Genomic DNA, 11,730 nt, shown 5'->3' with positions numbered 1-11,730 from the left:
ACAAACTGTATAAACTCATGTGTGTTAATGGGTCTTTATTTAACGTGGATAACGGACAGAAATAGTTTACTCTTGAACTTTAGAAGTAAACAGAAACATGAAAAGTAAGTAACTTGCTTTTTATATTTGTGGTATAAATACACTCAACTCTACTATGCTGATTTAATGTCCTCGCCAAGTATCGATCCAGCCATAGTAGGTTTCATCCCCATCATGAGATCTTTTTGGGTGTTGTTGGCAATTCTTGCCGCTGCCCTGGCCTTTATTCTCCGTGTCCCCGTACCCGACGGCCTGGCGGAGCCATGGAAGTACCGCATGTTTGTGGCATACTTGTCGATTCCGGTACTAGCCGTAAGTTCATTAACTCCCTCTTGTTTAGTTATGTCAGTTATGTACTTTACTTAACTTTATTTTACTTTATACTTTATTTCTACCAATAAAAGATCATACATGATGAAAGTATACAATTGACAAAATAATGTTCTCTTGGTATAACAATGCGTGAGAAGAACGAATCATATAGAGCATAATACCAAATATGTGTAGGAATGAAGGCTACTGGCATCATGAGAAAAAAAAAAGTATGAATGAATCAAACAACCCAAAATAAGGCTAGGGTATTTCAAAGAGGTAAATTTGTTATTTCCTTCTTTACTGTGAAAAGTTAACACGCCTTTGTAGTACTAATATCATTAAATCTTGTTATTGCTTGATTAAAAGTCCGCAGATATTGAGAACATCAGTCTCAATTATTCTCAAGAACTTACTGAGGCTGATTTTGCAATTGCAGTACTCCTGACGGTTTTGAACAAGGGGCGAAAAGTTTTGAAAGGAAATACTGTACTCGGAAGACTCCTCGGAGTCCTACAAATCTCAGAGAACCATTACTTATGCCCTTTTCTACTCTAACCAGAGGTTTCTTGAAAAATATGAGGATTGCTTGATCCCATTTAGGTTGTTTCTGACAGACTATAGAGATTCAGTTTGATTTCTGTGGACATTTGAATATCTTAATGAGGGTGTATGCAGCCTGCGTATGCGTAAATTTCTTTAAGACATTATTGCATTCACTGGGATTATTGACAGAAGAATTCCATACATGCAAATTGTTAAAGGGATGATATAGTATTGGTTGAGGAGATGATTCAGCTTGTAACATTTTGCAAGATACTTAGAATTCACTCTATACTTAATGTTAAAAAGCTTGCAATGTTCAGACGAATTAAAAGTTTATTTGATGAAAATCGGTTTTAAAATGGCTGAGAAATTAAAAAAATAAAAGTTAAACAAAGCGATCCTAATAAAAGGTTGGTCCCACCGTTTTTTTTTTTTTAGGATCGCTTTGGATATATCAGTCATTTCAAAACCAATTTTCATCTTAAACTCTGAATTCCTCTTAGAATTACATTTATGCTCTTTCATATGCATACGAGATTTCTCATTATCTCACAAAATGGGTGAAAACCCCAACCCTATCTCAACCGATATAATAATAATGATTTAAAAAACACAAAAAAAAAACCCTAAGGGTCTTATTTATCAAGGGTAACCTCTTCAGTGTCGTCACTGCTCTACCAGAGGGACCTGCCATTATTATTACCAAAGCGTTGCCAGGTACCCATTTATACACCTGAGTCGAGAGGGACATCATGGGTGGGTAAAAAACATCTTGTCCAAGGACGCAAGCACTATGTCACAGCGCCCCCTACCAAAACTACACCATCCCTTTAACAATTCATAACGTTTATAAATACTAGTAGATTCCTTAGCGTCCTGACTTTTCAAGAGGAACTTTACGATGATATGAATCTATAAATAAATGCATAGATTAGGAATAAACAAATCTATAATAGACCTACTTGAGTCAAGTATCACCCTAAAATAGGACGAATGCATTCTGAGGCTTATTTTCCTTACAAGTAGCTATTTTAAAATACATCCTGATAACACTTACAGCAAGACAAGTGTTTCAGGTATGTTCGAAACACACACACAAACACACACGCACACACGCATACACGCATACATACGCAGAACTCATTTATAATAATTATACGAATCAGGACTCGATAATAACTTGTTTTTTTCTCTAGTGGCCCATTCGAGGACCTGAAACCTTTGAAATTTCAAATAATTTTGATGTTCAGTGGGAGAAAATGTAGTCGTGCACAATATTAAGGCCCCCATCTCACTAGGAAGGCGACCATGGCAACCATGGCGATCTGTGACGATTTAACAAATCGTGGCGCGATCGCCGTCCGTCTCCATTTTTTGGCCTCCGAGGCGATTTTACACTACGGTTTCTCGACGCTCAACCTGCGCTGTAGGCGATAGTGCCACGATGATAATACGACTCTGTCACGTTGCTGCCGCATTTCCAGGCCGACGAGACGCGCTGGTTCTGCGATCGAACCGACTGTGTTGCGATATTCGTACGCTTTCAAGACCTCGCTACAACAGTGATACGATCGGAGCGACAATGATACGTTTACGCCGGGCTCATGCTACGATCTCAAGCGATCGGGGTATAAAATGGGTTTCATGATTGAATTTCTTCAGGCAGATGTCAGTGTCAAACCAACATGGATATGCAGAATATGATTTTACCCTTTATACATCTTAGCATTCTAGAACACACCAGTTAGAACCTGATGTGAAATTGCACTATTAGTTAAGTCATCCATTCCATTAAAAGGGTAAAATGAGTATATAATATTAAAGAACCGGCTTACAAGCAAACTACAAATCTTATCCTACAATGAGACAATTTTATGAAGATGTATTTGAAAATATTACAACTTAATTTTTATTTTCATGGACTTGCAATGGTATATGACAAACAAACAATTTAATAAACAAAGTAGATACGTGTACTTAGTGTACGTTGAAAAATTAAGTTTATACGTTTTTCTCCATGTCCACCTTCCTGGTCTGTGCATCAATTTCTATCCTTCATGGTTGGTTCCTGTAACGTAATACTGTAAAAAGTGGTAATTTTCATGGGCGATGGGAGCCGCTCTTGATGCGCTTGAGTTACGCTTTGCGCAATGCTACCCCGTCAAAGCTACGAATGCGGAGCTTTTAATGCGCTCGTGAGGCGATGGCGATACGCTCTAAAACCACGGCGATCGGTCGCGACCTCGCTACGGAAGTTTTGGACATGTTCAAAACTTCCGTAACGAGGTCGCCGACCATGGCGATGGTGGCGATCCTCCGCGCTTCTGAACCGATCAAGATACGATGGAGAAGATTTAAAGCGATCAAGCCACGATCCGCCGCGCTTTGTCGATTTTTGATGATCGTAGCGGAATCGCCGTTTAGTGAGATGGGGATATTAGCAACAATTATTGGTGGCAAGTGTAAACTTGTCGCGTACAGTATCCCTTTCTGATGCACTTTATCGCGTCCTGAATCTATGTCAAAGACACCGGAGAGCGACATAAAGGACCGAGTGTTCCATTGATATGGGTAGCTTACATCATCCTTCCGCCTTTCTTCTTGCAGGGAGGACTGAATGCATACTTCCACCCGGATAACGAGAATGCCTACATTCAGGCGGTGAGGGCGGTTCGAAACATCCCCAACTTTCCTCTACCCTCGGAAGTTCCGGGTTCAAACATTAGGTCAAAGGTCACGGACTTCGATGGGGTTCGGGTCCGCGTCTACGAAACTATCGTGAAAGGGAAAAGTCCACTTCCGGGTCTGATCTTCATTCATGGAGGAGGGTTTGCCCTGGGCTCGGCAGGTTTGAATCTCTTTAATTTATAATCTATTATACTGATAAATTCTCATTTTACTGTAGGCCTACCATGTTGAAAATTCATGAAAGATAGCTTAAATGACAGCCCAGTCGTAGTTTATAGGCTTGCTCTACAGTGAAAGGCAATACAGATAGCCAAATGTGATATGAATCCCACTGTAGAAACATTGTGTTATGATTTGATATTGTAAATCATCAAACATGAACTAAAAAACAAAAATGATGATGACGAGGAGGAAAATTTAACGTTCTCAGTTTCATTAATGTCATTAACCATGTTTGTTTCCAGTTAACAGCATTATATCATGCACAAACGTGTGTCATGAAAAAGCTGTCACATTTTTCATGTTCTGGTACTGTTTTTATCGATTCTCTTTCATAGTATGCCATATAGCGTCTTTAAATTGCGAGTAAGCATATTATCATACACATGAATTTGAATACACTGCAACAACATCCATATGATTATCAAAGTTGATTATGATCATAATGGTGATAATATATTTTGATAGATTAATAATCGATCTGTTATTAATACGTGTCCATGTTTCTTCTGTACACAGATAGCTACGATAGGTTCGCCCGGGATCTTGCGGAGCGTCTCGACATGTTCTTGGTGTCTATCGAGTGAGCTCATAGTAGATAAGAATTTTGTCAATACCTTTGTCTAAACAGTAGATAAACCATATCATTACAATATACAATATAGTAAGCAATATGACATTGTGTGTGGATCAATCCACTCAACCTATGTACTTTTGGCGGCGTGAATGACGCTTAACTCGCCATGCCTCCTTTGTTGAAGACGTTCTTCTATACCATCAGTGAAGGATAGAAGAAGAAGAAGAAGAAGAAGAAGAAGAAGAAGAAGAAGAAGAACCAAAATGACTAAATGAATAGATGAATGAGTAAACAAACAAATGAATGAATGAATGGGTAATGAATGAATGAATGAATGAATGAATGAGTGAATGAAAAAAAAAACCGATAAATGAATAAATAAATACTCGAGGGAGAAGATATTAAACTCGAGACTAAATTTGCGGTGAACAAAGCAATAGTGTCAGTGCAAGAATCTTGATGCAAACAAATTGTCAATAACTAGGCCTTCTTAAGTTATCATTGTTCATTAATTGCTGTTTGAAAGTTGACCATTTTTAACATAAACTCCGGTCTTTATTGTGCTTTGTCTAAACGAGTATGTGATACAAAAGTCATCATTGCCTGATGTGACATAAAAGTTACATCACGTACTAAGTACTAACATAACGATATAGCAATGGTTCCTTCAGATGGTTACTGAAAACTGTCTAACGATCCCAGAAAATAAAACTTCACGGGGAAGAAAGGAGAAGATCAATGTGCAAACATGTAAATTTCAATATGCATTTTGGTACAAATTTATCTTGAAAATACCTCTTTCGTACAATTTTCATACAACTTTAATTTTGTGGTAGCAAATCTGTTCATTATTCAATTTGCCTTGAATGTTATCATTCTGGCGTGACATAATTTTCCTCATAGCTATCGTCTGAGTCCCGAACATCCATTCCCGGCGGGACTCGAGGACTGCTTGGCGGCCACCAGGTACCTCCTTCGACACGCCTCCGAGTTCGGACTCGATCCCGAACGTATTGGTATCTCTGGCGACAGTGCCGGCGGTCAACTCTCCGCCGTCATCTCGCAGATTATCCATGATGATGATTCCATGCCGGATTTGAAGCTCCAAGTCCTTGTTTATCCTGCCACGCAGACGATGGACTTTCAAACACCGTCATATCAAAAATATGAAGAGGCTTTCGGGGACCAAGGGATCTTGCCTGCGAAGCGAGTTGCGGCGTTCTGCAGCATGTACCATCAGGGGAGGCTGGACCCAGCTTATATTGGGCAGCTTGTGTCCAACCAGCACTTCAAGGCGTCTTCCGGGAAAAACACACCGTTCCTGAAATACATAAGCCATGACATTATCCCAGAGTCAAAGCGGAAACAAGCGGTAAACTACGTGTCCCCATCGCAGCGCTCAAACGATGTGGGAAACGCAACCTTCTGGAAATTCATTGAGCGTACATACCTGGATCCGCGCTGGGCACCTCTGTTCCGCGAAGACTTGACTGGTCTCCCGCCAGCCTTTATTGCGACTTGCGGATTTGACTCCGTACGAGACGACGGCATATTCTACGCTAAGCGCTTGGAAGCAGCTGGCGTGAAGACTACATGGAAAGACTATGAATCGGGATTCCACGCAGTGATGTACGTTTTGTATCCATTCAAATTTCAGGTTGGGGAGGAGATGATAACGGATTTTGTTACTTTTGTCAAGCATAATATCTAATAGCAGCAAGCGTCTTTGATATTAATATATCGGTGTGTTTGAAAAACAGCAGGAAGAAGACAGATCCAGCTTTTACGAACAGATTCGTGCAACCAAACTCAAATGGTCTTGAGCACTTGATTTAGCTTATGCCATCTTATTCGGCATCATGATCCTCCCGGAGGCAATATTTCTCAATTATTGTCTTTATTATGGCTATGAGGGACAGAAATAATAATTATATAAAACGAAAGCATAAACAAGAATAAGGGCATACGGAGATAAAAGTATTGATATTAAGAATAATGACGTTGACGATTAAAACGCAATCGTTTTGGTATCAAATACAAAAAAAGTATGTACATAATAATATGACGCCTATGTATTCGGAGCTGCCATTCCTTTTAAACTCAGACATTGTGCCGTAATGGCCTAAAGACGATGTACGCAATGTGAAATCATTACGTTGTAGCAATTAAAAAAGACAAACAAAAACAGACAATGGATTTCAGTTTATTTTATGAGCAATTCAACATTGTGTGTGCGTATGGTGAACAGGTTACTCCATGTACATTGTATATGACTTCACTCCCGTACTATGTTCAATAATCTTTATTAACGGTGGACACTTAAAGGGGAAATCCAGTCCAAATAATATTTGGACTGGATTTCCCCTTATTTATATTATAAATGAGTCTGGTAAAAAGAGTAAAATCGAGTAAAAAAGAGTAAAAGTTTGACTAAAATCGGATGAAAAAAAGAAGTTACTACATTTTAAAGTTTTGTTAATTTCTGCAAAACAGTTCAATATTTTTGTTATTGAAGTCTGAAACATGATGTTATTGCTGGTTGAATAACTTCAGAATAGTGATGAGTTAGATATACCAGGATTTGAGCCTCGGGCATAATTGCGTTTGAATGAAAAACTGGAAATTTCAAATTCAAATGGTAAGTTTTGAGGGAATGACGTGCTCACTTTACCATTTGCATATTCATATTGACTGTTCAAGAACTGTTCCCCCGAAAATAGCGAAACTTCAAAATGTCATAACCTCTTTATTTTTCATCCGATTTCGATCAAAATTTTACCGTTAAACTTGTGATACCAGTTACTCTTTGTTATCAGACTAAGTTATATTTGGACTGGATTTCCCCTTTAATAAAGGAATTCTGAAAAAAAAAAAGAAACTACCAGGGAGGGGCCGAAGCAAATTAGCTACATAGGGCCTACTAAGCCATCGCTCAAGACTTGCTTTAAAGTTACATTACTCGTTATTATTGCTGCTATATCCATCAGATCCGGTTTCAGGTGGTGGAGCGCCATCTGTAGTTTTGAAGAGTTTAACAATAAAAAACACGGATACAAAAGGTCTCAAACATCTAAACGTAGTGATCATTCAGGGTTTGAAGTCCTTATGTTCGCCGATCAGAGAGCAAAAAAAAAAAAAAAAAAAAATGTGCGTGAGAAATAGAAAGGGCATTGTGTTGGGAGTGTGTATGGGTTAATTCGCTGCCGAGGTTTGAGGTTTTGAAGGCCTTAGCACTGCTTAGTTGTCGGGTCTGACCAAAGAGATACTAGGTGAGCCCCGTACCTTCTTGGTCTGACCGAGGAGGTGCAAGAAATGGAGTAACAACTGTGTTATTCCCTTTGATCCCATGTTTGATGCGGTCACTAAGTAATATGTGCTAAACTGGAGATGCCTCACAGACATGACAGATAGGAAGACAATTGATTCATGTGGCATTGCATCATGACTCGTCACTCTCAATGGAAGATATGTCTTTATGATGGTAATTACTTTTCGCTGTCTCTTCTTATGAAACATCAGCGGTACATAAAGGTACAGACACAGGGATGTGTGAATAAAAATTCCATAAAAATTGACTTTACATGTTTTTACACTAATCTAACGTATACATGAATAAAGAACTACACTTGAAGATTATACCATATCAGTTTCATTTGTCGGAAGTGATCGGGAAGATGATAAAATCGACTTTCCAGTAAGGGTGCAGTTCATATATTTTTACAACGTACGGCTCAGATTTACACTTTTTGACATAATCCTGGACAGGAGTTACTTTCTTTTTTATATGCCTTATCATTAGCTGAAATTTAATTTCCTTCAATACAAAAACAGCAAAATATAGCCGACATTATGTTAGCGTTCCAAATCAATCATCTCTTTGCTCGGAAAGACGGTGGAATCTAACCCCGATAATCAAAGTGACAAATGCACCTGTGTGATTCTTTTGTACGTCAAAAGAAAACTGACAGCTGTTTGAATGTTAACAGCCAGTTGGAACTCCATTTCTCAAACCTCCTTGGTCTGACTTGGTTCTCTTTCATAAAAGGTAGGCCTAATTCTGTGCTTTCTTACTTCACCGCCACCTGGAATGGGCTGCTTAGGAACTATAGCATAGTGGACATTGACATTGTAGGCGCCAGGTTGAATTGGGGTGAAGATAACTTGACATGTGACCTTGACCTTGGAGGCGTCGCCAACCTGCAGGGTGTCGACGATGATCTTGAATGGGCTGATGGGGATGCGCTGGCTGCGTATCTTCGCGCTAATTTAGCGCTCACCTATACATCTCCTTGGTGGGGAAAGGTGATACACGTGTACCAGTTCAGAGTGACAAGCTTCTTCATTTTGTCTCCCTCTACAAATTAGATTTGTTAAGATCGCAAATGCTGATCTGTAAACATGTCGGAAACAAGGAATCAGTGGGACTCGAACCTGTCATCTACTGCTTTCCGGGCAGCGACACTACCACCAGGCTGTTCCTATTGCCGGCAGTGACACGATGAACATGGAATAAATATCCAAGCTCCGAAATTCCGACATTGAAGAAGTTTGCATCTGAACCTACACCCCTCTGAATAATATCTTTCTTTCATTTAAGTGTACCGGTGTTTTCATTAGAAAGAAGTTTGGAGCTGGCTTTAATAAATTGGCCATCCATTCACAGTTACAAGGATTTGTGTTATATTTCATTTCTAAGCTCAATTGAATGGATTGAATCGAATTATATTTGTAAATAGTATATAAGATTATTAAAAAAAAATCGTTTTATGTAGAAGAAACAACACAAGATAGTTGTCTTGTGAAATTATTCAGTTTTTTTTTTCTAGTTTTTAATTGTGTCTTGGGAGGTTTGTAGATTTAGAGCCACGGTATAATTACTGGTGCATGTCATCAAAGTAACCATACTTTCGAAAACATGCAAGTTCTATTGTTTGCTGGAAAAAAATATGCGAGGTTTACATTAACAATTACTAATATTATTCAGTTGTTTATTACAATGATGATAATTATGTGTAATTTTAGAAACACATCACACTTTAGGCCCCTATATTCACAAGAAACATACTATTTGAACGACAGGAAAACTCGAATTTTGAGGTTTTTCTTGAAAGGGAATTATAACCACACATGTACAGTATTGGCAAACTATGCTCTGTGTGAAATGATTACACGGTAGAAAGTGAAGCAAGCTCAATGTACAACATGACATCATTGCGCACTTATAGTACACTTTGTATTCAACAGTGTGTATAGTTATTATGTGAAGTTAACGTTTTCATTGTAAAGGAAAGGTGTTACAGTTTCTAGAGCGCTACCTTTAGATTTGAAGGATTTGATGTGAGAAAAACATGGTTACCAATTGATAACTCAGCAAATACCTGATGAATTAGCATGATCATATTCATAGTGATGAAAATGAAATGATCACATTTCTTTTCCTGTAAATTGGATTTAAAACCACAATAAATATACGCAATGTTTCTGTGTCTATCATTTCATTTCTTTCTCATTATCTTCAGCATCACCACTATCACTTTCATCTTCATTATCACATTTTTCTTCATCATTACCCTGTCAACATCATCATACATCACCATCATCATCATCATCATCATCATCATCATCATCATCATCATCATATTTCACGTTACTCTTATTCGTACCTATGCACTATACATATGTAAAAAAAAAATGTATTTACAGTGTTTTATATTTGTAGTATTCAAGTTCTCCATTCCGCAAACAATATAATTTTTTGTGTATTATGTAGATAGGTCCCTGGGCTGCCACGTGCTCAAGCTTTTGCTTATAGTGGCAGTCCTTCTTCCGCATAATGTCTCAGATAATTGTTTGGAAAATTGGTAATACGATTTATAATTTGTTAATGAAATTAATTTACACATCGATTTTCCTTCTTTGAATCATGTACTTGTAATCTGCTTACTGATATTCCATGTGATATTACTGAAAATAATTTTGATTTATGTATGAAATTGTGTTGGAAGAAAAATAAATCAAACAAACAAACAAACAAACAAACAAATTCCCGGATGCACGCAGATCAGAGGGCAAAGTATTTGGGTGAGGCAGAGATAAACAGCTCCTATTATACCAAATTATTATTTCTATTCGTACTGCTGCTTGCTTTGTAGTGACTGCCATGATTGAGTAAATCTCTCTTGAATGCGGTACCTTCCATTGCGTCCCTTTAAAACATGAAAATAGCATACAGGCTTTGCACATTGACCACCAGAGTGAAAGTGACCTTCAAGAGCGAATACGTAATTATGACAGCGCCGCACGTAAACGCCGCTGCGCACTGACGGCAAAGGCTAGCGGGCCTCGATCTACGGCGAAGTCAACATAGAACGTGAGTATAATCTGAAATGAAATGTGCTGTTTCAGTTATTTTAGCTGATTATATGCCATTTTGACAGTGCTTGGTATGTGTGATAGTATTAACCATCGTATAGGGTCGAGCTAAACGATAACGTTATAGGTGCAGGGGAGCCAAACTGATGTTTGAACCCACCCATTGCACACATTGCACACAGTATACACCGTAGCAGACGGTTCTACAGAGCAGCCGACGACATGCACATGACATCTCATTTTCTCTGCGGATGCGAACAGCAAGAAATCGTGACTCATAGACGCTATTTTAGGTAATGAGGGAAATCTGAATTTCATAGACATCAATCGCCATGATGTTCTTCTCCGGGTTTACAGAATACGACTGCCTATACGCTCTTGGCGCAGATCACTCGTCGATCTCCATGTATATAATTATCGTCAAGCGCTGTCATTTTTCATCCAATTTTATTTTGATACGTTACTTTGTATACTGCGCTTGCCGCCGGACAGCAAACAGTAAACATAACGTGATGTGAGCATCGTGGGGCGCCGTGGTCTGCTTTCCCGTAGAGTGCCTTTACAGAAAAGGACTCTACTTTCCCTTGCCATATATTAGAGTGTCCTTTACACAGGTGCAGGATAATAGCACGGGTGTCCTTCTCTGAGTATAGGACCCTTGGTTGGCAGCGCCCTTTTCTTCTTATGTGTACAATAGCGAATTACCTAATACTAATTCGGTTCATGGTAAAGATCTGAGTCGGCGACGCAGCGTTTGGCAGAGAGGCGCACGGCGGTGTAACTATGGCTTGCAGGGAAGTTATAGGCTACTATTATAGGGTAACTATTACAGTGCTGCAGATGTCACTTTTTATTGTATTTTGTTTGAAGCTATTATACCGATAATATAATGTTAGGTGCCTAGAATTATAGCTGGTGATATAGGCCTATATGCGTTTGGTAAACATATTAAATTTGAAAATGAAATAATGACTATG

General features: G+C 38.7%; 1 protein-coding gene across 1 annotated transcript; it reads left to right on the top strand.

Annotated features, from left to right (window-relative positions):
• The first annotated feature begins 213 nt into the window (after positions 1 to 213).
• Positions 214 to 6,092, top strand: LOC140244490 (neutral cholesterol ester hydrolase 1-like). Its single transcript, XM_072324120.1, has 4 exons — positions 214 to 355; positions 3,509 to 3,745; positions 4,324 to 4,387; positions 5,285 to 6,092. The coding sequence occupies exons 1-4, from the start codon at positions 214 to 216 to the stop codon at positions 6,090 to 6,092; spliced, it is 1,251 nt and encodes a 416-aa protein (XP_072180221.1).
• The last annotated feature ends 5,638 nt before the right edge of the window (positions 6,093 to 11,730 follow it).

Source organism: Diadema setosum, chromosome 21 (assembly GCF_964275005.1).
Source record: "Diadema setosum chromosome 21, eeDiaSeto1, whole genome shotgun sequence".
Lineage (NCBI taxonomy): Eukaryota > Metazoa > Echinodermata > Echinoidea > Diadematoida > Diadematidae > Diadema > Diadema setosum.
This window is presented reverse-complemented; position numbering and strand designations above follow the sequence as displayed.